Genomic DNA, 25,325 nt, shown 5'->3' with positions numbered 1-25,325 from the left:
CATTTCCACTGAGGGTAGTCTGGAATTACATTTTTGCCATTTTTTGCTAACTTTACTCTGTGATTATCAAAAACGCTGCATTTTTTTTAGATCTTTTAACTAACAAATTAACTAGATATATAACAATCGAAACAATTGAGTAATCTTTATGGACAAACAGCAATAGCAGGTCTGGTTTTGACCCAGTCTTGAACTGTTATAATTCAAAAAAAGTTCGGATTGTAATCAATCAGTCTTTTTTTTGAAATTAAGTTACCTTTTTATGTCAATTAAAGAACAGGACAATTCTTAAATCTCAGTGTTGATAGGTCAAATTGGCTTCATAAGCGATCCGAAATTGAAGTATCTACTTTCTTTACTCGAAAGATTATGGTCGTTTTGACGTTAAAATTTGTTTGGTATTTAAATAAACATTGGCTTATTAGATTTTGCCATTATTTTTCTATTAATTTGGCCAACTTGTAGCTTAGGGTCAGCAAACAAAGAATGCTTCTTCTTCCTCTTCTTTCTAATTAATTAAGATTTAATTTTTTTTTGGTTTTTAGGCGTTAACTTTTGGTTTTCTGTCTTTGATGGTACTAGAATTCACAATTTTTATTTATTTTTAAGCAATGGACCATTTTTCTTGTTTTTTTTTTTCGTTTGTCACATGTACACAATATTGGCAGTTCACATGTTTTGTTTTTGGCATTGAAATTAAGGCATATGAACATATGGAAGTTTGTAAAGGCATAGATTATGTTTTTAACGGCTTCGAATGCCCTTTCTCGAAAAGTTTAGTTGATTTCTTTACATATGTCTCCAACTCTCGTTTTTACTTTGTCTATTTAGTCGCATGAAAATTCGTAGATAAAAACAGGTCTCATTGTTTTTTATGGAAGAATAGTTTAGTCTATTTTCTGATTTGAGTGGATTGCTCATGGCCTTCATGACTTTGAAAACAATTGATTCAAAAAAGAAAAAAAAACAATTCCTCACTTCGCAATTTTGTTGTTTTTTGTTGAATTTTGTCGATTTGTTACCTGGTATTGTTAAATAAAGGTCATATATGACAGAGATTTTGTCAGAGAATGTGCTAGTCTAAAAAATCTAATGCTTTTAAAGAACTCATTCTGAAATTACTGGCTTCATCAGGGGTTTTTCGCTAAAAAATGAACTTTTTTATTTATTTTGTTTATGTTTGACTTTTTTTTGTAGTCATAAGGCGTACTCAGAAAAATACAGGTCTGAAGCGCCTTCTTTGGATGAATAAGCAAATCTATTTAAATATTTTTTCTGTTGCTAATGGCTTTCATGTCTTTGAAAAATATTGTTTTCGAGAAATTTAAAGTACTACTAGATTTCGCAATTTTTTCTCTTTTTGTCCACTAATTACCTATTCCTATTAATGAGTGGTTGCATACCAAATTATTGGATTTAAGGAGGGCTCAATTGAACGTTGTTTGAGGGGGAAAATAGCGCTCTACGGCTTCCACATTTTTTCTCCCAAGTTTTAATTGAGTTTTTGTTTTTTTTTGTCTCTCTTTGTTGTTCTTTTTGTAACCTGATAAAACCTTTAATGATGACAGGTCCGAATTCCCTCCTGTAGAAGCGTATGTGATCATAATCATATTGGATGTTTTCAAATGCTATTTATTGGTTTTCTTTGCTTTGAAATTAATTGTTTTTAAAATTAAAAGTCAATTTTTTAACTTTGCTGTTTTTTTGTTGTTTTTTGTCTAATTGTTACCGAGTCTTATTATGGAGTCGTCCCATATCTTTTCTATTGTAGTACAATTTGTTTTGTTTAGTTGTAGTTTTATCTGTCTCTATTTTGACCTTGTTAATAAGTTTTCTTTTTTAAAAAATATTGGACATAATTTTTGGATGTAATTAATTCTTGTTGTTATTGTTGTTTGATTTTGTAGATCGTCTGGACTAACTTTTTTTAATAATGGCTTATCTCATCAGTCTAATGATGCATTTCTAGTTCCACCGAAGTATTTGCGTTGGAGGCGATTTTTTTTTGTTATACATGTTTTTATAAATTTTTTTGGTTTTTTCAATCTGTTCCCCATTTGGTAGACGTTTATACCAAAAATATGGATGAGCTGGTCGGAACTTTATGTTCGAACGCACATTAGCGAGCCTCCTTGTTGTTAATTAGTCTTATACAGCTATTATGTCTAATCGGGTTTATGTCTAATCATAGAACGGGTTTATGTCTAATCATAAGCTGTCTAAATATGGGCACTTTTCGTCAGTTTTGCCTCTTTGGACGTTTTTCATTTTATCATGGAAATCATATAATTTTGTTTTGAAAGAATTCACAAAAATCTTTTCAATGTTTTGAATTGTGTGTTATAATTTTTCGCACTTCAATTTTTTGAAAATTGGATAAACCCATAATGAACACCAATAAGAATACTGAAATGCGCAAGTTTTTAAGAAATTGTGATTTTCTTAAAAAAGTGATCTTCTTAATTGTGATTTTCCATGAGGTCAGTCATTTTTGACCTTTTTTCTGTATTGAATTAGTGACAAATTTTGTTATTACCTGACATCCCAATAATAGACAAAAAATGTATATGTAAAAAAGAACAAAAATGGCAGAAAAACAACTAATTATAACAGAAAGACATCAAAAAGCCAGCAGAGTCTCCATTATAGCTAAATTTAGGGCATTTACCTTTTAACTTTTTCCCCCAAGCTACATTAAAACTAGAAATGAATAAATTAATTAAGTCTTCTTCTCTAGCTTTATATATCAAAACATCTACTACGTCTTTTTCTATGCATTTTTTAGCAAACGTTTGGTCATAACCTAATTTTTGGCAACCGATTAATTAGGTATGTTGGTTTCCAAGACGTCTCCAACCCATTCATTTCAGTTTTTTCTTTCAATTGAAATTTCTCAGACTGGGTTAACATTCGGAAATTTCAGCAGGTTGCTGACTTTTTTCGTTTCTATTGTCAGCTTTTTGGGTGATATGAAATGAATTCCGGGAATAAATGGGTACTGATAGAGAAGTTGGATAAAACCGGTACTGATAGCAAAATAATAAATCGGAATGTGTACTATCTAAATTATAAAATGACGTCACTGAACTTAAGAATTTTCAGTTTGTAGTCAAATATGTTTTTCAATGGCCAGACATCGATCAATTTTGATATTTGATTTCTCTGTCATGAACCAAAAATTTTTCGGTTTCCCATACGTCTGCAAAAAAAACGTCAAAGAAGTTTCCCGGGAAAACGTCAAGAAAAGAAATAGCTAAGAAAACATCAAGTTTAGACAAAAATCCTAATAAGTTATCTCAAATTATCAAAAAATCATCAAAAAGCCAACAGGGACTCAATAAAAGCCACAATTAGTTCGATTAACCATCAGTTCTCTCCCACGCCGTCAATTAAACTATTGGCTTTATCTTCAAACTTTTTTCACATAAGTCAGACATGAATATCAACTTTTATCAATTGAGATTTCAACTCCGAATCTTGAGGTTTTGGGATAAATTTGCTCAAATTTGGTTCTAAATACATTTTTGGACTCCGATTGCCTGTATAAATTTGTTGCTCTGGTGCTTACTCTGACCCTCTGTGCTCTAAAGTGCTATTTTTAATTTTCAGAGGCTGCTTGTAAAGATTAACAGTATACAAGTAAATATGGTCGAATATTGAAAACTTACATGCTCACACGCATAAACGCACACACAGCCACACAATACTTGCACAAACTTTTTGTAAAAACTTTTTGTTGTGACCCAAAATTATTTTCCCAAATTCTTTTGTCTGCTTTTTGCTGGTGATTTACAAGTGTTTAGGACTGGGGCTGCTCTGTGTTTTGCGCAGATGAACAAATTTTTGCCGCCAGTTTTTTATTCTTACTTTTCCCCTCGCTCTTGGCCTATTATAACCAATTCTTTTTTTGGAAATTATTCTGTTGCAACCCAATTGTTGTTAGTTAACTAATTAGGTATATTGGTTTTCTTGGCGTTTTTCGCCCATTCATTCTAGTTTGTTCTTTGAATTCAAATTGCTCTGACTGGGTCAAAATTCGAAAACCCATTTAACATCAAGGTTTCAAATGTTTTTCCTTTTCCTAATTAATTTTTTTTGGGCCATATGTGATGAGTTTCAAGAATACGCTTGTAATGATATAAATGTTGCTAATTTGTTGCTATTTTTGTTGACCATTAAAATCTTTAAATTGCTTCGCCAAAATATTATGAGCGCTTTCATGCTAGAGCTATCAAACAGCAAAAAAACTATTTTGATCTTAATTTATTCTTGTGGATTGTTACATGATCTCTTAAGCTGAAAAATAACCGTTAAAGTCAAGTTTGCACAAACACTTGGGTAATTTACCCTAAAAACGGCAACAATTAAAGTGAGATGCAAGACAGCTGGTGAACAACTGTCATATATTAATTCTTGATTCATTTTATCATCTCCTTCTAATTTGACAAAAGCAAAATGACGCTTTTAATGATAAATCAATTCGAGTTACACCAAGTGCAAGTAATTAACGGGCGAGAAAGAGGTGATAGAGATTTTTTTAAAAGAAAACTATTGCAGTAGGGGCTAGAAAAAGATTCATGCATGAAAATACAGCATCATGATGCTTTTCCTGCTTTTCTTAAGGCGATTGGTACCGAGTATATCCTGTATTGATTGCAGCTTACAAATATTAGTTCGAAGATCTTTATGTAAGCCGTCATAACAATCATCACCCGTTGTTCTGATAGGATAAATTAAACGGAGAACTTAGAGGAATAAAAAAGTTTTCTTATAAACTTTTAGGGGAAATCGCGGCGAGAAAATTTAAGATAAAGATATTAACATTAACATTTCACGTCAACTTGTCTAAATAATGATTAATGTAAAGGTTAAAGCTGACAATTGTGTTCCAGATTATACTGATTGCAAAAAATCTTGATGTAAATTTGATTCAGATAATGCAGAAACCCCGAGAACAACGCTTTGTTCACTACAGTTATTTTTAAAAATTGTCTTTATTGAGAATTTTTTCCGGCAAAAATACGTTTTCACTAAAAATTTTGGACCGAATAAACTCTTCTGTCTGCGCCATATCTCTTAAATTTGCATTATGATTTATATGTGATTGACAAATAGTCAAGATTGCTGCGTACCCGGATATATGATTTCTTTAGCGAATATCATTTTGCATGTGAGAATTTTTAAAATTTTGTCAAGGCGCGTTATCACTAATTTGTCTTCCCCAAGATTTTGGAAATCTTCAATAATACACAATTAACAAAAGTTTACATTTAAGAGTTCCCGGTATTTTAAGTTTTTTTTCGTGTCGGGACAAAACAGTCCCAGACATAGTTTCCTCACAAAGTTAATTTTATATGGCAAAATAGTCCCAAACTAAACAGTCTTCGACAAACACGTCAAAAAACACATAGAAAAAAGTCCCAGAATGATAAGGTCCCAGACATTTTACAGATAGTGAAAGAAACCATTAAAAAACAAAATTAACCTCATAATTAAGTTGATTGAAGCAAACCAATTTGGCAAAATATTAAGAGTGGAAAAAATTAGTTATTAAGCACAGTGACAGGTTTTGTGTTAATTGAGAAGCATATAAAGGAGTGCCCCACGATAATTGGCGTCATCATAATGAGGCAAATTGTTACCATGGAATCTGTTCAGACAAAAACCAAAAGGTTTGTTTTTCATGATTATGGCTATATTGGAAACCGCCAACATACCGATGGTGCTTCTTCTTAATGGCATTTTTGAATTATAAAATGCAATGGTACTATCAAGCCATGTTATGAAGAAATCGAAGTGTCACAGTTCATTCCCGTTTACAAAAATAGGCAGATATTAAGAAGACAAAATTTCGCTGGGCGTTGAAATGCAGACCAATCAGCCTGCACACGAAAAAATGGTGCTTTTCAAAAACCATATAAATAGAGAAACAGCGGCCAGGCCAACTTTCCGGCCGGGAGTTTTAGCCAAAAAAGAAAAACACAACACAAAAACAAAATCATACACAAATATGTGAGTTTGCGTCACTGAACGGATTTGAGAATCCAGAGATCTGAAAAATGGCTCCTGACGTGAGAAAATCAAATATTTCGATTCAGTGCACCAAGATGATAAACTAATTTTTGTTTTGCATTTCTGTCAGCAATTGATTTCCTAGAGCAATCATGTGATTGGTTCTGCGATGGAACATACTCAACAGTTCCAATTGTCTGCTATTAGGTCTACACTATTCAAACTTCGATTGACGGCGTAATATTGCCTCTCGTGTATGCTCTTCTACCGGATAAAAGAGAATGATCTTTTGGAAAAAATTACTTTTTATCTTAAAACAGCGTCAAAACGAGTAACAACCGGTCCAAATTTGCAGCTGGGAATGCTTTTCTTCAGAGTAATGAAAACATTCATATTCTATTTTGATTCTTTCAGCTTGATCAAAATGCTTGGAGACTTCTTGACAGATGTCTTTACTATATTTGAAAAATTGCAGTAAAAATACTCAGAGGACTGTATAACAGTTTTCAACTACTTTGAAGACAATTACATGAGTTGAAATGATCCTATTCGTCAGAGGCAAAAATTGGAAGGGTATTGAGCACAAAAAGAATGGCTTTATACAAAAACTGATGGAGAAAATCGAAGACAAACTACAAATTCATAAACAAACTTTGAGAAGAAAACGAGTAGTCAGCAAGTAAGAAGGCCAAAAAAAAACATAATACGCAAAAATTGATGCACCTTGTTTTGTCCACAAGCAAAAGCATCAGAATCTGATTGATCTCTTGAGTGGCTGCAGGTCTACTATTAAAGTTCAGAATGTGTTGTTTTTTTTGGGATTCATTATTTTCTTTTATTCAGTTCTATCATGGAACTGACGCTACAAGCGATCTGGTTAATGCAAAATGTCGATCGCAAACTAGTTTTTCATTTTCGTTCTATTACATCAATCCTCGGCCGGTTTTTCCCCTATTTTACTTTTTTCAAAATTTTTTGTTGTTCTTTTTAGCATTACGATCTGATTCACCCATTTTTTTTTTCATTTTTGCACCAATTCGGGTTCAAACCATGAAACTCTAAATGTACATCAAGGCACTAACATTTAGGCTGCGATGATTTTGCTTTTCGAATAAAAGAATTCTTTTAGGGTTAAAGCTGCGATTGATCTATTCGATTTATGCCAGGAACGCCCTGACCAGAATTGGTTTTTTGGGACTATGATGTCTATTTTTGCGGACTGTTTCGTCTGCGAAGGTTTTGTCTTGAACTATTTTTGAATTTGGGACTTTATTTTCCTGGATTTGGCTTTTCTTCTGGAACTGTTCTGTCTGGCGCTTTTATTTCTGCGCTCACCTTTTTTAAGTAATTCAAAACCAAACCATAGCAGAATGTGGCCATATAAATATCGACGCGGTGTAATGACGACATTGCGCCATTCTTAACAATTTTTTTCAAGATTTGGTAAGGTAAGCAGTGGCCGAGATTTTACTGAGCTCTGTCCACTCCTGCTGGAAAGCATTTCACTAGTGGAAAACTCTTACCTCAACTATTAATGATAATTGATGTAATTGTACATAAAAAAAGGAATTTCTACTTCCAAGAATTATAGGCTGCTAACTTATTCTAATAAAGCTGCACAAAATAATTTCAAGCTTGACGTAAGTAATTAATCAACAAAATCCAAGAACGACGTGCTCAGAAATTTAGGTTTATATGTTTTATATGAGGGCAGCATTTTTACACACCTTTCATAACCATCAAAGTATGATTTGAATTATTATGTATAATCTTGCAAGCTGTTGCAAGATTCTTGAAAGATTAACATCCTGAATTGACCAAGGACTACCTTGCGACAGAAAGCAAATGATTAATTTTTTCTTCATTTTTTATCAATAAGACGCCAATTTAAAACTTCGGTAGCTGTAAATTTAAAAATAACTTTTGTTTCTCATAAACATTTTATCCTCATGTATTGTTTTTCCCGATTTTCATAGTATAAAAATTGTGCCAGTTAGTCACAATTTATTAAAAAAAAATATGCTCATATTGATCTGGAAAAAATATATGACATTGTTCTGTTTCAGGTACATATTCATAGAGCGTCCTTTCGCCTATTGCAAAATTGTGGAGCGATTCACACTTTTATGGGTTACATTATTTCTAATTCTGCCATCCGCAACATTCGTCGCATTGTTCCATCTCTGCTTCTGTTTTGATGTAGTCACACCCAACATTTACATGCTTGTAGTTCTGGTTGCGTTTTTCTTGTGCTTCATGGCCACTGTATTGATGTATTCCTCCATATTCGCCACTGCGCGCCGCCATCATAAAAAGATGGCGACCGCCATGCACCAAGCTAGTAGTGCGGCCAGAAACAGCACACGAAGAAGGATGAAAAGTAGTGGAAGTGTGACATCGTGTAAGACTCCAGTTGATAAGAATCAAGTTCGAAGCAAAGAAGAAGCTTCAAATATTGATGGTATGGAAGCAGCAGCAAATGGAAATTGCAATGTCAAGCAAGACCTTCAGAAAGGATTCATGGTACGTCTCATCAGAAATATTCCTCGAATCTTTGTAGGTTGTTTTTTGTCGCGCAAGATAATACGGAAAATGTCGGTCAATCCGCTTCTTCGTCGCTTTTCGGCAGATATTTTTTTGTAACAAATGCGCCGGAGGAGCTATAAATTTGAAAATATAGGTTTTCGAAAATATATCTTGTTCTCTAAATTAATTTCAGACATTTTCAGTCCAATTTTTTAAACAAATTTTTAAAATACTCTTACGGAAATTGAGCCAGAAACTGAATCTTAACGTAGAAGCAAAAAAGAGCACTAATTATCTAGAATTGGGCTTCATCTTGTGGCCAGAGGTTGCACAATGTTTAGGTGTTTGTCCTCTTTTATTGGAGACCGAGGGCTGTAAATTACAGATATTTTTTTCATTTACAAATCGCTCTTATTAAACTAACCAAATTTAAGACCTGTCTTCTGCAATCAATCAATCTCCCGGACCTGACATATATTCTGTTTCATTAATGAATTAGAATTAATTAATTGTGCATTTTTAAGGGGACGGCAGTAATACTTCTTCAGCGCACCCCATCTGTTGACGCTGATTAAAAAAAGGGGTCATTTTTAATGTAATTTGGCTGTTGTTTTTACGTTTTATACAGCATGCAACTACTCTTTGAAATCCTTTTTCAGATGCACATTGAAAGTTGCCATTTTTACAGGAAATGAACCCCCTCGGGAAAACAACCCACAGAAAAGAAAAACGGAAAAAACCCACAAAAAAACCCAATCAAGTGCTATTTCCGCGGGGGTTTATTTCGTATCTGAAATTAAGTGGGGATTTTTTCCGAAACCGGCTGACAGCATTGGGATAACGGCTCTTCTTTCATTCTATAACAATGTTAAATTGGATAGTGAATGTGCTGTGTGCAACGGTGCATACAATGTTTAACACTATATACCCTACTTTTTGTTTCAGGTACGGTTCGACAGTGCTCAGAGACGAATCGTAGTCGGCTATGTGGTGATAGTGGGAGTGTTTTTCTTCTCGCTCCTTCTCGTCACTCTCAGCGCGTTCTTGGAGGAATCTGATTGGCCACGAAATACAGTGATAACATTGAAGCGTCTAGCTGGTCTCTTGTTCACGGCTAATTCAGCATCAAATCCCTTCATTTATTATTTCACTAACCGAGAAGTAAGAAATTTTTCTTTGATTGCTCTTGAAAGAAGTTAAAGTAGTTAATAGTCTTCTTAAGATAATTTGTGTTTTCTCGAGAAATGGTTTTTGTTTTTGACTACAAATGACAGCTTTCTTGATTTTTTCATCGTAATATTAGAATTTTTTAAAATTTTTTATACTTTTTTTGGACGTTCCGGTGTCATAAAAATTTATATTTGTGTTCTTTATCGAATGTACATTCCCGGGTTAAAATATAATTAGAGATTTCAAACCCATTAATGAAAAATTTATCTGCAAAATGAAATTATAAGTTGTACTGAAATAACACACATTGTATTGATTATTTGCAACGCAAAAAAATGCATTTCTAACTGTTGTTATCCTCATTGCTTTCTCTATTTTCTCTTACTTTTTGAAGAAAAAAAGGGGCGGACGTTATGCTATCCAAACTTTTTTCTTCAGACCTTTTTTTAATTTTTAGGGCGCCAAAACTAACTTACGTCATATCAGCATATAGCTGTTTGTCACAATTGCCTGAGTTTCGCTACCAATAGAATTTTCAAGAATTTTTCTTTTCGAAAAGAATAGTTAGACATAAAAGTGCGTCCAATTTTGGGCCAATGTCAACATATTTTCAACTGTTTTGAAATTTGAGCCCATTTTTAGTCATTTTGTACCTTTTCGCGCTACTTGAGAGAAAATTTTTGAATTCCATCGAGTTAATTTAAAAATTCCTGTTTTTTACTGTTCCCACATAAATACAAACAAGAACTTTATATTAGAGATTTTGTTCCGATGTTTTTTGGTTTTTTGAGCCTAGATTTGAATTTTTAAAGAGTTTTTTTTTAATTTTTGAAAAATTGTGACCGTATTTGTTTACAAAATTGAAAGATATTTGGACAATTTTACTTAAAGTTAGTTTTTTTTCATTTGTATGTATATGAGTTTGAATTTGCTTTTTTTTCCACTAACATCATGACATCGTCAACCAAATTTTAAAATCACGAGAAAAGTAAATTTTTAAAAAATGGATAATTGTTCTTGAAAATGAACCGAGATTAGCAATTTTCTTGAGTTTTGACGGTTTTGTGTAAACTTTAATAGCCTTCTTAAGTAGTTAATAGTCTTCTTAAGATATTTTGCTGTTTAATTGAAACTTATTGCTTCTTTTGACCACGATAAGAAGAACGATTCGATATTTAAAACCATCCAATTGATTATGCCTCAACTTCAACAATAGGCTCAATTGTTATAGTGATAGACTATATTTTATTTAATTTGCATATTTTGATATCGGTTTTTGAACGCAATTTTATAAGCTCTGGACGCCATTGTATCAGAGACTCTGAAACAAGGGGACTGTGGGACTTTCGTAAAAGTATCCTGGATTCAATCATTTCCAGTTTCTATGTTTTTTGTTTTGTCTAAGTTGAGTTTATTTTCTGTTCATTGAGTATTAATCGGTTCGGAATTTCTCCGAGAGTTTTAATCTTTTATGATTGGTCAGCTCTAGAGTTCTTACAAAAAGTTCTTTACAAAGTTAGACCACCAAAACTGAAAAGTAATAGAGAGTTTTCATTTTTCTTGCAATTTATTGCAATCATTACACTGCAGAGTTATACCCCAAAAAATACGCCTGAGTAAAATTCTCTCGAAAATTAGATACATAAAATGAACGAAATTAGGAGACATCCTTTTTATATTATCTATTTTTCGGAAAAAGGGTTTCGCCACTTTTGCGAAAAAAACTTTAGATTTGTAAGCACGTTTCCGCTCATTTTAGGTATCTATTATTCGCGTTAAAAAGTATCTCTAATCCTCAATCCAGCCAAATTAAAAGCGCGCATTTTGAACATGCAAAAATGATTTAATATTCTGTAAAAAGCGCTTTACTAAACATTTAACTGAAGTTCTTAAAGCTGTAAAGCGATTTAAATACAAAAAACTTTAAAGACAAAGACGAAAAATCCCTCGCTCAAAAAAAGGGCTCGTATATCAATATTGGACTGGCAAACTCAGGGACACTATAAGTAGGGCCATTTATGTAGAAACCAACTGGTTTTTGTTAACCACTGGTTTTCGTTAACCTATAAGTAGGGCCACTTATGTAGAAATCAATTGGTTTTTGTTAACCAAAATCGACTTGAAAATCCGACAAATATCATCAAAAAATATTGAGGGATTTTTCGGAAAAAAGTCATTTTTTTCTGTTTTTAGTTCACTGAACAATAAATTCAGTTTGCAAACTGATCAAAAGTTTTTTCGGGCTTTTTTAATAGCGTTTTTGTTTTTTTTTCGGTTTCTCAATTTTTACTATATTGTCTCCTGGAAGTGTTCAAAAACGAGTCTTTCATGGTCAAAAATTTGTCCCTCGGAAACGTCTTCTGATTTTACAAGCTTCAAAGTCTTGCTTTTAATAACTTTTTTTAATGTTTTGGGCTTTGATTTGTGGCCACCAGGTGTAGAGAATGTGGCGATGTGCTCAAACAGCCAGAACTGTTGGTTTTGAAAAATTTGTGAACATTTTCACTTTTTGTCGGGAAAAATTCTTTTCAAACTATGTTTGGCTGTCTGCAGCAAAAAGTGTTAGCTTCTAACAGTTTTCTGTAGCTTTAGTGATTCTGTAGGTACATTTTAATGACCATTTTTGAAATAAGAATTGGATATTTTTTCTAGATTTGGAGGTCAGAAGACTTTGGTATACTCTGCCTCAAGAAATTCAGCCCCTTTTTTGAAAATATCTCAATTATTTGATTTATTTTATGTTCTTTGGCGGTCAGAACCTGGTAGTTACCACTAATAAACATATCTAAATTTAAAAAGTACAACAATTTTTACTATGGCGGTTCCTGGAAAACAAGAGTAGTGTTTCGTGGTCGAAAATTCTTCCTTCAAAAATGTCTTCTAATATTAGAAGCTGAAAAATTCAGTTTTTTTTTAAATTTTGTCATGTTTGGCATATGGAGTGTTGTGATGTGTCTAAACAGCCAGAAACGTTGATTTCAAAAAATTCGAAAAATTTTAATTGTTTTTCTATTTTTTTTCAGGAAAAAATCTTATCACATCTACGTTCGGCTGCCCGTAGCAAAATGTAAGCTTCTGACCGTTTTCTGCTGCTTTAGTGGTTCTGTAGGTCCATTTTAATTACCATTTTCCTTATGAAACTGATAGTTTTTTTCTAAATTTGGAAGTTAGAGGACATTGGTATATTCTGCCTCAAGAAATTCCGCCCCTTTTTTGAAAATATCTCACTTATTTGAATTCTTTTTGGTTTTTTGGCGGTCAGAACCTGGTATATCATATCTACGTTCAGCTGCCCGTAGCAAAATGTTTTAGCTTCTGACCATTTTCTGTTGCTTTAATGGTTCTGTATGTCCATTTTAACAACTCTTTTTGTATTAACTATTGAATCAAACTTTCTGTCAAATTTTTTGGGAATTGTTAAGTTTGGTGAAAAGCTTCTGGCACAGTGTCTTTAAACTGCTTCATGGCATCACTTGGCAAGCTTTCATTGATTTTTGAATTCTATTGATGACCTGTCAGATCTTAGTATTGTGATTGTGGTGAGTGAATTACATTTTTTTAGATTCTGAACGCCAATTCATTTGAGATCAACTGTTTATCGCAATTACTTTTAATATCAAAACTATGGCTTCTTTTTTCATTGCTCAAATATATTAGGTTCTGATACAATAATGAAATGGAAGACTTAGCTCTCGACCGTTGGGCGCCTGTAGGAAATTTGGTTCGACGAGAAACTGCCAAGATAATTCAAAAATCAATAATTGGAAATACTATGTTTTATTTCAAGATGTATCAAGACTAACAATTTAATTTTGAAATGATTTTTGAGTGCGGCAAACTTTTGACAGTTTTTGTGACCAAATATTTATATTTGCATCGATTTCAACCTATTGTGGGAATATCTAATGCGAAATGTGTTGTTGTTTTTTGTCAGTTAACACTGATCAAAATGTACACCTTGTCACCCAGATTATTCACCCAAAATTTTGAAATTGTTTCCTCTTATTGACCAGATTGCCAATTGAAATTTAATAATGCTGTTCAAATTACTTACAATAAATCAATTGGTTTTTTTCCGTTCTTTCATTCTCAAAAGTTGAGAAAGAGTTATAAATTACTCTATTTAAGCAATTATTGCAGACATTGTCCTTTTTATGCAAAGTTTTTGTTTGACAGTTTTGATTTTTGGAACAACTCTAACCCTCCGGACTTCTTGCGTTTTGCTTGTGCCGAATTTAACAACTTCAGGCAGCCGAACTCAACTGGTTTGGTGACAATTTGATACCAAAAGTGAACCAAATTTGATACCAAATGAAAAGTGTACCAAAATTGGTTTCAATTTCGATGTTTAAATCTTTGAGGTGGTATATAATAACATCCAATGACGTCATTTAAAGACTCCTAGTGAAATTTGTTTCAGGCTTCGCCCTACCACCCATTCAGTCAACTTCCCAAGCTCGATGGAAACAGATTGCAAATAAATAGTTTTAGAGCAATTCTTCCAACGTTAGTGCTTAGAATAAGATCTCAGTTAAGTAGTCAAACAAATTTTTCGGAAATATTTTTCTAAGCAAATATTTTATTGTTAATAAAATGAATGAAAGCTTTTCAAACTGGCAATTTATTTGCTTCCGATTAGAGTAAAGAACTCAGTTTTAAGTTGTCAAATATAAAAAGTAACTTATTCTTCATCCCGTTAAAACTCCTCAATCTGCTATATAAGTATTCTAAATGAGATATTAGTTATATGATAGATATCGGATTAAGTTTTTTTACCAATGTAAGCGGCTGTTGACAAAGTGCTTAAAGTGCTGCTCTTGCGGCAAAAGTGAAGTGTACATTTTATGCGAAATATATGATGTACGTCCCAGTGCCACAAAAACGGATTTTTTCCGAGAAATCCCTCGCTCAAAAAAGGCTTTGTTTGTCAATGTGGGGCTGGCCGAATCTGTTTTTACTGGCCAAATCTATATTCATTGATCAAATCGTTTTTCACTGTTCAAGTCTATTTGGTGAAATATATGATGTACGTCCCAGTTCCACAAAAATTGATTTTTTTCCCCGAAAAATCCCTCGCTCAAAAAAGGCTTTGTTTGTCGATGTGGGACTTGTGCAGATTCAATGAACCGGGTAGGAACCCTTTGATAAGTAGTTATAAAGTAGTAATGAGTACTAGCAGTAGTAAAAAAGCTTTACAAAATCACTTATATGCTCAAAAACGTGCTTTAAATTAGGCTTATTTGCTAATTATAGTGCGAAATCGAGTTACGTTGCGTGCGAAAAAGCGATACATAAAGGGAGCAGTTTCTTGATACAAAATGCGCAAAAAAAGAATACATAGCTTATACCTTTATTTCGCGGCTAGAATTTGGACACTTTTGCGAACACGGGTTGCGCAATTCCCTACAATTTTCCCTTTTTTCGCTAAAGTAGCTATTTTCCGCAATGTTGTCGCATTTTCAATGTATTAACATAGGAAAAACGAACACGAGATACACAGATTGGGCATATTTGCCCGTGACGATTTGGGTATACCTCTGCGACGTTATGATGCTTCTTTAACAGACAAATTAGTCCTAGATGTTGGGCTCGGAGTTTTAATTCTTACGGTGTTCATAGTTAATTAAAAATGTGTCATTTTTTCATTTTGCTCAATTTTCCTTCTATTGTTTTACAAATTCTAAAACATTAATTGAAACTTATTGCTTCTTTTGACCACGATAAGAAGAACGATTCGATATTTAAAACCATCCAATTGATTATGCCTCAACTTCAACAATAGGCTCAATTGTTATAGTGATAGACTATATTTTATTTAATTTGCATATTTTGATATCGGTTTTTGAACGCAATTTTATAAGCTCTGGACGCCATTGTATCAGAGACTCTGAAACAAGGGGACTGTGGGACTTTCGTAAAAGTATCCTGGATTCAATCATTTCCAGTTTCTATGTTTTTTGTTTTGTCTAAGTTGAGTTTATTTTCTGTTCATTGAGTATTAATCGGTTCGGAATTTCTCCGAGAGTTTTAATCTTTTATGATTGGTCAGCTCTAGAGTTCTTACAAAAAGTTCTTTACAAAGTTAGACCACCAAAACTGAAAAGTAATAGAGAGTTTTCATTTTTCTTGCAATTTATTGCAATCATTACACTGCAGAGTTATACCCCAAAAAATACGCCTGAGTAAAATTCTCTCGAAAATTAGATACATAAAATGAACGAAATTAGGAGACATCCTTTTTATATTATCTATTTTTCGGAAAAAGGGTTTCGCCACTTTTGCGAAAAAAACTTTAGATTTGTAAGCACGTTTCCGCTCATTTTAGGTATCTATTATTCGCGTTAAAAAGTATCTCTAATCCTCAATCCAGCCAAATTAAAAGCGCGCATTTTGAACATGCAAAAATGATTTAATATTCTGTAAAAAGCGCTTTACTAAACATTTAACTGAAGTTCTTAAAGCTGTAAAGCGATTTAAATACAAAAAACTTTAAAGACAAAGACGAAAAATCCCTCGCTCAAAAAAAGGGCTCGTATATCAATATTGGACTGGCAAACTCAGGGACACTATAAGTAGGGCCATTTATGTAGAAACCAACTGGTTTTTGTTAACCACTGGTTTTCGTTAACCTATAAGTAGGGCCACTTATGTAGAAATCAATTGGTTTTTGTTAACCAAAATCGACTTGAAAATCCGACAAATATCATCAAAAAATATTGAGGGATTTTTCGGAAAAAAGTCATTTTTTTCTGTTTTTAGTTCACTGAACAATAAATTCAGTTTGCAAACTGATCAAAAGTTTTTTCGGGCTTTTTTAATAGCGTTTTTGTTTTTTTTTCGGTTTCTCAATTTTTACTATATTGTCTCCTGGAAGTGTTCAAAAACGAGTCTTTCATGGTCAAAAATTTGTCCCTCGGAAACGTCTTCTGATTTTACAAGCTTCAAAGTCTTGCTTTTAATAACTTTTTTTAATGTTTTGGGCTTTGATTTGTGGCCACCAGGTGTAGAGAATGTGGCGATGTGCTCAAACAGCCAGAACTGTTGGTTTTGAAAAATTTGTGAACATTTTCACTTTTTGTCGGGAAAAATTCTTTTCAAACTATGTTTGGCTGTCTGCAGCAAAAAGTGTTAGCTTCTAACAGTTTTCTGTAGCTTTAGTGATTCTGTAGGTACATTTTAATGACCATTTTTGAAATAAGAATTGGATATTTTTTCTAGATTTGGAGGTCAGAAGACTTTGGTATACTCTGCCTCAAGAAATTCAGCCCCTTTTTTGAAAATATCTCAATTATTTGATTTATTTTATGTTCTTTGGCGGTCAGAACCTGGTAGTTACCACTAATAAACATATCTAAATTTAAAAAGTACAACAATTTTTACTATGGCGGTTCCTGGAAAACAAGAGTAGTGTTTCGTGGTCGAAAATTCTTCCTTCAAAAATGTCTTCTAATATTAGAAGCTGAAAAATTCAGTTTTTTTTTAAATTTTGTCATGTTTGGCATATGGAGTGTTGTGATGTGTCTAAACAGCCAGAAACGTTGATTTCAAAAAATTCGAAAAATTTTAATTGTTTTTCTATTTTTTTTCAGGAAAAAATCTTATCACATCTACGTTCGGCTGCCCGTAGCAAAATGTAAGCTTCTGACCGTTTTCTGCTGCTTTAGTGGTTCTGTAGGTCCATTTTAATTACCATTTTCCTTATGAAACTGATAGTTTTTTTCTAAATTTGGAAGTTAGAGGACATTGGTATATTCTGCCTCAAGAAATTCCGCCCCTTTTTTGAAAATATCTCACTTATTTGAATTCTTTTTGGTTTTTTGGCGGTCAGAACCTGGTATATCATATCTACGTTCAGCTGCCCGTAGCAAAATGTTTTAGCTTCTGACCATTTTCTGTTGCTTTAATGGTTCTGTATGTCCATTTTAACAACTCTTTTTGTATTAACTATTGAATCAAACTTTCTGTCAAATTTTTTGGGAATTGTTAAGTTTGGTGAAAAGCTTCTGGCACAGTGTCTTTAAACTGCTTCATGGCATCACTTGGCAAGCTTTCATTGATTTTTGAATTCTATTGATGACCTGTCAGATCTTAGTATTGTGATTGTGGTGAGTGAATTACATTTTTTTAGATTCTGAACGCCAATTCATTTGAGATCAACTGTTTATCGCAATTACTTTTAATATCAAAACTATGGCTTCTTTTTTCATTGCTCAAATATATTAGGTTCTGATACAATAATGAAATGGAAGACTTAGCTCTCGACCGTTGGGCGCCTGTAGGAAATTTGGTTCGACGAGAAACTGCCAAGATAATTCAAAAATCAATAATTGGAAATACTATGTTTTATTTCAAGATGTATCAAGACTAACAATTTAATTTTGAAATGATTTTTGAGTGCGGCAAACTTTTGACAGTTTTTGTGACCAAATATTTATATTTGCATCGATTTCAACCTATTGTGGGAATATCTAATGCGAAATGTGTTGTTGTTTTTTGTCAGTTAACACTGATCAAAATGTACACCTTGTCACCCAGATTATTCACCCAAAATTTTGAAATTGTTTCCTCTTATTGACCAGATTGCCAATTGAAATTTAATAATGCTGTTCAAATTACTTACAATAAATCAATTGGTTTTTTTCCGTTCTTTCATTCTCAAAAGTTGAGAAAGAGTTATAAATTACTCTATTTAAGCAATTATTGCAGACATTGTCCTTTTTATGCAAAGTTTTTGTTTGACAGTTTTGATTTTTGGAACAACTCTAACCCTCCGGACTTCTTGCGTTTTGCTTGTGCCGAATTTAACAACTTCAGGCAGCCGAACTCAACTGGTTTGGTGACAATTTGATACCAAAAGTGAACCAAATTTGATACCAAATGAAAAGTGTACCAAAATTGGTTTCAATTTCGATGTTTAAATCTTTGAGGTGGTATATAATAACATCCAATGACGTCATTTAAAGACTCCTAGTGAAATTTGTTTCAGGCTTCGCCCTACCACCCATTCAGTCAACTTCCCAAGCTCGATGGAAACAGATTGCAAATAAATAGTTTTAGAGCAATTCTTCCAACGTTAGTGCTTAGAATAAGATCTCAGTTAAGTAGTCAAACAAATTTTTCGGAAATATTTTTCTAAGCAAATATTTTATTGTTAATAAAATGAATGAAAGCTTTTCAAACTGGCAATTTATTTGCTTCCGATTAGAGTAAAGAACTCAGTTTTAAGTTGTCAAATATAAAAAGTAACTTATTCTTCATCCCGTTAAAACTCCTCAATCTGCTATATAAGTATTCTAAATGAGATATTAGTTATATGATAGATATCGGATTAAGTTTTTTTACCAATGTAAGCGGCTGTTGACAAAGTGCTTAAAGTGCTGCTCTTGCGGCAAAAGTGAAGTGTACATTTTATGCGAAATATATGATGTACGTCCCAGTGCCACAAAAACGGATTTTTTCCGAGAAATCCCTCGCTCAAAAAAGGCTTTGTTTGTCAATGTGGGGCTGGCCGAATCTGTTTTTACTGGCCAAATCTATATTCATTGATCAAATCGTTTTTCACTGTTCAAGTCTATTTGGTGAAATATATGATGTACGTCCCAGTTCCACAAAAATTGATTTTTTTCCCCGAAAAATCCCTCGCTCAAAAAAGGCTTTGTTTGTCGATGTGGGACTTGTGCAGATTCAATGAACCGGGTAGGAACCCTTTGATAAGTAGTTATAAAGTAGTAATGAGTACTAGCAGTAGTAAAAAAGCTTTACAAAATCACTTATATGCTCAAAAACGTGCTTTAAATTAGGCTTATTTGCTAATTATAGTGCGAAATCGAGTTACGTTGCGTGCGAAAAAGCGATACATAAAGGGAGCAGTTTCTTGATACAAAATGCGCAAAAAAAGAATACATAGCTTATACCTTTATTTCGCGGCTAGAATTTGGACACTTTTGCGAACACGGGTTGCGCAATTCCCTACAATTTTCCCTTTTTTCGCTAAAGTAGCTATTTTCCGCAATGTTGTCGCATTTTCAATGTATTAACATAGGAAAAACGAACACGAGATACACAGATTGGGCATATTTGCCCGTGACGATTTGGGTATACCTCTGCGACGTTATGATGCTTCTTTAACAGACAAATTAGTCCTAGATGTTGGGCTCGGAGTTTTAATTCTTACGGTGTTCATAGTTAATTAAAAATGTGTCATTTTTTCATTTTGCTCAATTTTCCTTCTATTGTTTTACAAATTCTTATCAATATTGAAACTTTTTATTGGAAATGTATCTTTAACTCTCCATTGTTTCATGCAAAATGAGAATATAGGTGCTTGGAATAGTTGGTCTCCAATTGACAGTTTAAAACTGTTTAGATTTTTATGGAAATTCCTTATATAACAAGAATTACTACTGAGTAATTATTATTTCAAGAAAAATTGTTTTGGAAAGTTTTGCTTTTTTTCTATTGCGTTCTATGCATTGCCAGACGATACCGGGTGGTTATCTTATAAGATCTGCCAAAATTCTTACAAAATGACTGTTTTTTTGCAATATGAGGGTTATCTTGGAAAATAACCATTCATTTCAGGCTAGGAATATAGTAAGTTTCATTTTTTGAAGGTAAGTCAAAATTTTACTACTTTCTTGTTTTTTCAAACTCCAACTGGTGGGAAGAGACGTGCTTGTCTAGCGGAGGGTGTTGAACCAAACCGAATTCAAATTGTTTGTTTTCAGTATCGTGATGGGTTCTGCAGTATGATTGGATGCGACAAAACCACAGGTAAATAGATTTTCAATTACTAATGATTGGTGTAATCTAACCAAACAATTCAGCAAATTTAGCTACCTAATTTAGTGACAAATTTTACGTTGGAAAGACAAAAATAACTAATAGTTTCCTCTAATGATAGTAATTTTACTTGTCTCGAAGGACAGCCGACCCAATTTAAGATAAATGGAAATAACCCCCTCCTCCTCCCCCCTCCCCCCCCCTCCCCCACCTTCCTCTTCTCTGCCTCTCATTTTCGTTATTTTGTTTTCCTTCAGAGCTTTTGTTATTATCTTGTTAAAATTGGGAGCCTTTAGTCTGAGACAAAAATCTGTTTCCTTTTCCCGTTTTTTTCTGATACAATAAAGGTCACGCATAATGAATTTATTTTTTAGTTTCTATTTTAGAAACCTTGTCAATCAACGCGTTTTTCCATCTCTTTTTTCACCATTTTAAATGAAGACGGTGGCGGCGCCGTGGGTTTTAGTACATGAAAATTGCCTTTTACATTTATTTAAACGTTTCTAATTATCTATGCATGGCAGAACGGTAGGAAGGAAATCAAAATTTCCTGAAAAGAAAACAAACTAAACTGCGAAAAAGAGATTTCAAGAGACAGAATTCTTTTATAGTGACTTCTATGTGACAAACTCCTACATTTTGATAGAGAGTAAATATAATTAAAAAGTTGCTTTAAATATGAATTAAATTCAGAACAAAAAATGGTGATGAAAGTTTGGCACCACCATCTATATATTATGTTTATCTAAATAGGCATATACAATTTATGCCAAAGCTGTAAACATAGAAGAAACAGGTTTTTATTAATAGCAAAAACGATATCCATTTTTGTCTACGCCAGGTACATAAATAACTAGAAAACTTCCATAATTGTGACCAATTTGAGCTATTTTATCGCAATGATTTTAAAAAACGAAGATGTTTGCTATTTTTAGCTTTTAGTATAATTGTTGTAATCGAACTTCTGACGGATATTTCTTTGTATGACAAGTGAATTTGCATGATAGTTAATTTGATTTCAGGTTGATTTGTTTTAGCCAATTCGTACCTAGAAGCTGTCTCATTTTAACTACTGTAATTGAAATTGCCTTTGTCAAGCGTACTTTTTTGTAACTTAAGGATTGTTCCATCATTCTGAAAATCAAAAACAAAGTAGGACAACTGCTAAACTGCATTTGATAGATTTTTTTATCTAAGCAAAAAACGATACCCTGAAACTACTAGGACTGGATTTGAAAAACTGTTTGAAAACGGTAACAAAAACACTCGGGGAAACATTGAAAACAGTTAACTCAAATTCTATCTAATGCGTGAGTAAGAAAAATTCCTATCCAGAAAAAGAAATTTCTGCAAAGAGACTCTATTCTTCTTTTTCTAAAACGTCATAATGCCACCCGATTTTTTGCTCAGCTTCGTTTTTCACTCTCCCGCTCGAACCCCATCCCCTCTACCCCTTTTGTAATTATCTTGGTCAGCGCATATCCACTTTCGGCCTGGAATTTCAACCTTTGCATACATGCACTCATTAACACACAAATTGTCTCTGTGTTTGCGTTTGTTAGTGCGTCTGAGTTTGTGTTTGTTATTTTCTGTATGTCTGTGTGTGTGTTGTGTGTGTCTGTCTGTCATGTGTGTGTGTGTGTGTGTGTGTGTGTGTGTGTGTGTGTGTGTGTGTGTGTGTGTGTGTGTGTGTGTGTGTGTGGGTTTGTGTGTGTGTGTGTTTGTGTGTTTATTTGTGATTGTGTGGGTGTTTTGTCTGTCTGTGTTTGTGTGTATGTCTGTGTTCGTGTGTGTGTTTGTGTGTGTGTGTTTGTGTGTGTGTGTGTGTGTGTGTGTGTGTGTTTGTGGTTTTCTGTGTTTGTGTTTGTGTGTGTGTGTGTGTGTGTGTGTGTGTGTGTGTGTGTGCGTGTGTGTGTGTGTGTGTGTGTGTGTGTGTGTGTGTGTGGGTTTGTGTGTGTGTGTGTGTTTGTGTGTTTATTTGTGATTGTGTGGGTGTTTTGTCTGTCTGTGTTTGTGTGTGTATGTCTGTGTTCGTGTGTGTGTTTGTGTGTGTGTGTGTTTGTGTGTGTGTGTGTGTGTGTGTGTGTGTTTGTGGTTTTCTGTGTTTGTGTTTGTGTGTGTGTGTGTGTGTGTGTGTGTGTGTGTGTGTGTGTGTGTGTGGTTGTTTGTTTTTTTTTTTTTCGTTTGTGTTTGTGTGTGAAAAAAACATCAATTGAAGTATTGTCTTTTTAATTATTAAAGTTACTGATAGAACAATTAATATTCGTCAAATTGTACGTTGTTTTGCAGCAGATCAACCTAAGGGTGAGGTATTTGTTGTTTCTCTAGTATAATACAAAGCAGTTGAATCATGAAAAGTGTATCAATTTTAGTGGTTTGAATAGTGCCATCATGTTATTTTGCATGGAGTCAAAACTTCACTCTGAAATTTTCTGGTATTAGTTTTTCTTCGAAATAAGTAAATAAGTCTATAACTAAAAGGTTAAAGAGACGTGAAAAAAATGTATTAGTTACAGACATCATTTCATCAGTCCAGCATTCATTAATTTTATTTTACATATCATGTGTTTAAATATGTACATAAATATTTAACTATGTTCTCTTAAAAATGTACATAAGATAATTGACTGTGACGGGATGTGACTGGAAACACAAATAATTAGTTAGACACATGAAAATTACATAGTAATGTTCATAATTTGTGTGACTCATACAAGGATTCCCGAGACTAAACCCATAAAAATCACGTAAAATTTAAGAGCGTTTGATTCCAAAAATTGGTATCTTATTGGTTTTAACTTTACCCAAATAGTTCTAATATGAACAACGGAACAAAGAACGGTGTGATTGGTCATTTTGTAATTCAAGAGTTGAGTCAGAATTGTATATTGAAGAACTGTATGAATACCCCCCCCCCCCCCCCCCCCCGTAAATTATGAATATTGCTATTGATAAGTTTACATCATATACTGTGTATACTGTTATTTATAAATTGAAATTTGTAATGAATAGCCCCCACATCTTCACCTCTTATTAGCCCATAAAAACTGCTGTCTGTCCACAACTAGCATTAGTTTGTTCACACATGGCAATGAAAACAAATTCTCAAATTCTTTCATATATATATATATATATATATATATATATATATATATAAGCAAAAGAATAACTTACCTGATGATGATGAGCCGGTATATATATATATATATATATATATATATATATATATATATATATATATATATCGGCTCATCATCATCAGGTAAGTTTTTAGTTTGCTTTATGAAACGCATATTACTATAACCTCTGATTTTCTCAATTTTATCAAAACTTCTTCGAAATCAACCAAAAGTGTTGTTCATGGGGAAAGTAAAACAGTTTCGTTCACTTTGAAGCTCTAAGATGCTGCGGAGGGTTCGTTGTTTGAAAAAACGGATACAATAGAACAAATTTCAGTTTTTTCCCTCTTATAATCCAATGCTAAATAAGCAGTACCCTGTTATGACATCTTTGCTCTCCAATTTTTTTTTAAACTTTAAGGAGGACTTTGACCCTTGTTACCTGTACCTTTTTCAATTGCCCTATTTTAATTAATCAAACCTCATTGAGTTTTGATTACGGTATACTAGCTGGATCATTTAAATTTGATGCAAAGTTGCTATTGCCATTTTAAGGCTTCCGCAGGCTGTAGTTTTCCAGTTGATGACATCTAACCAGACGGTCTCAAAGTGATTTGCCCTCTTACCAAACTAACCCTCACATTGCCCAGACTCTCGTTAGAACGCTGCAAATTATGACAACTCCATTGGCCAGACTTTGTTGCGACTATGTCGACATACAATTTTAGGTGCCCTAGACTGTTCAGGCTCGTCAAATATGGTCTGGAAAAAGGCAAAGTCTGGAAAACCTCAACCTGGGTTGTCACTACTAGCCAGATCACCACTGCTAGAGTTCCTATGGGCTAAATTTCTTATTCATTCAAGTCATTTTTTAACCAAGCAAAGAAAATTTGTACCCTAAAATTGAGGACACTTAAAGCAAAAAAAGTATTTATAAATCATGCAAGTATTTTTTAATATTGCCTCAACCATAAAATCAACTTGCCGAGTTAATTATTTCAATGAGTAGGTGTCTTATAACAAATCTCGTGTGGGTGAGCATATGTAAACAAAAGGAATGTTATCTTACCAAATAAGGACATTAATTGTACCAGAGTCGAATCAGACGCTTATCTTGCAAAATTCTTTCCTTTTGGTTTGCAATATTGCAAGAATTGAACGCGTATCTCGCAAATTCTAGCATTTTTGATAACTATCTTGCATCGTATTCATAACAGAAATACTTCAAGATTCAATTTTGTGGATTTGTTTTTTCAGCTCTCCAAGTGGACGTTGACGACACCTGCGGAACCCAGTGGAGTACCCGAGGACGATTGAGAAGGATGCTGATGACAACAAGTGGGGGGCTGTCCGGATTGATCTCAAATGCATCCGGAAGAGCCTCGGCCAGTTTCACCTGGAGACGGGAGTCGAGTCGAAAGAAGGAGAGGAACGCAGAAAAGGGAGAAGCTCAAGCAGCTGAAGTATCTGAATTATGCCCAGGTATTCGTCCTAAAAAGTTTCCCATCTCTTGAGTTTATACCCCCAAGTTTATTCGGCAAAGTTTTTTACCCCCCCCCCCCCCCCCAAAGAGGCTTCTTTTACGCCCCAGAACTTCTTTTATGCCCCTGAGTAAAACTTTCTTAACGTATTTTTTGGAAAGGTGATTTTGGTAACTCTTTACGAAAAGGTGAAATTGTCTTCCGGTTTAAAGTTTTTTGAAACTGTTTTGAAGTA

At 33.5% G+C, this 25,325-nt stretch overlaps 2 protein-coding genes across 5 annotated transcripts in view; both read left to right on the top strand.

Moving 5' to 3' along the window:
* LOC142337409 (anaphase-promoting complex subunit 10-like) overlaps positions 1-25,325 on the top strand; it is a 273,473-nt gene that overhangs the window by 167,724 nt on the left and 80,424 nt on the right. The window lies entirely within an intron of this gene.
* LOC142337408 (uncharacterized) overlaps positions 1-25,325 on the top strand; it is a 130,451-nt gene that overhangs the window by 95,833 nt on the left and 9,293 nt on the right. Inside the window, exons 3-7 of one of the 3 annotated variants that reach the window (XM_075386584.1) lie at positions 8,079-8,535; positions 9,484-9,699; positions 20,436-20,481; positions 22,780-22,794; positions 24,867-25,091. In XM_075386584.1, coding sequence (XP_075242699.1) covers positions 8,079-8,535; positions 9,484-9,699; positions 20,436-20,481; positions 22,780-22,794; positions 24,867-25,091 — 959 coding nt within the window. The remainder of the gene's footprint in view (positions 1-8,078; positions 8,536-9,483; positions 9,700-20,435; positions 20,482-22,779; positions 22,795-24,866; positions 25,092-25,325) is intronic. The other 2 variants (XM_075386585.1, XM_075386583.1) reach the window with 2 other exon arrangements.

The sequence above is a fragment of the Convolutriloba macropyga genome, chromosome 4, assembly GCF_964194025.1.
Source record: "Convolutriloba macropyga chromosome 4, txConMacr16.3, whole genome shotgun sequence".
NCBI lineage: Eukaryota > Metazoa > Xenacoelomorpha > Acoela > Convolutidae > Convolutriloba > Convolutriloba macropyga.
This window is presented reverse-complemented; position numbering and strand designations above follow the sequence as displayed.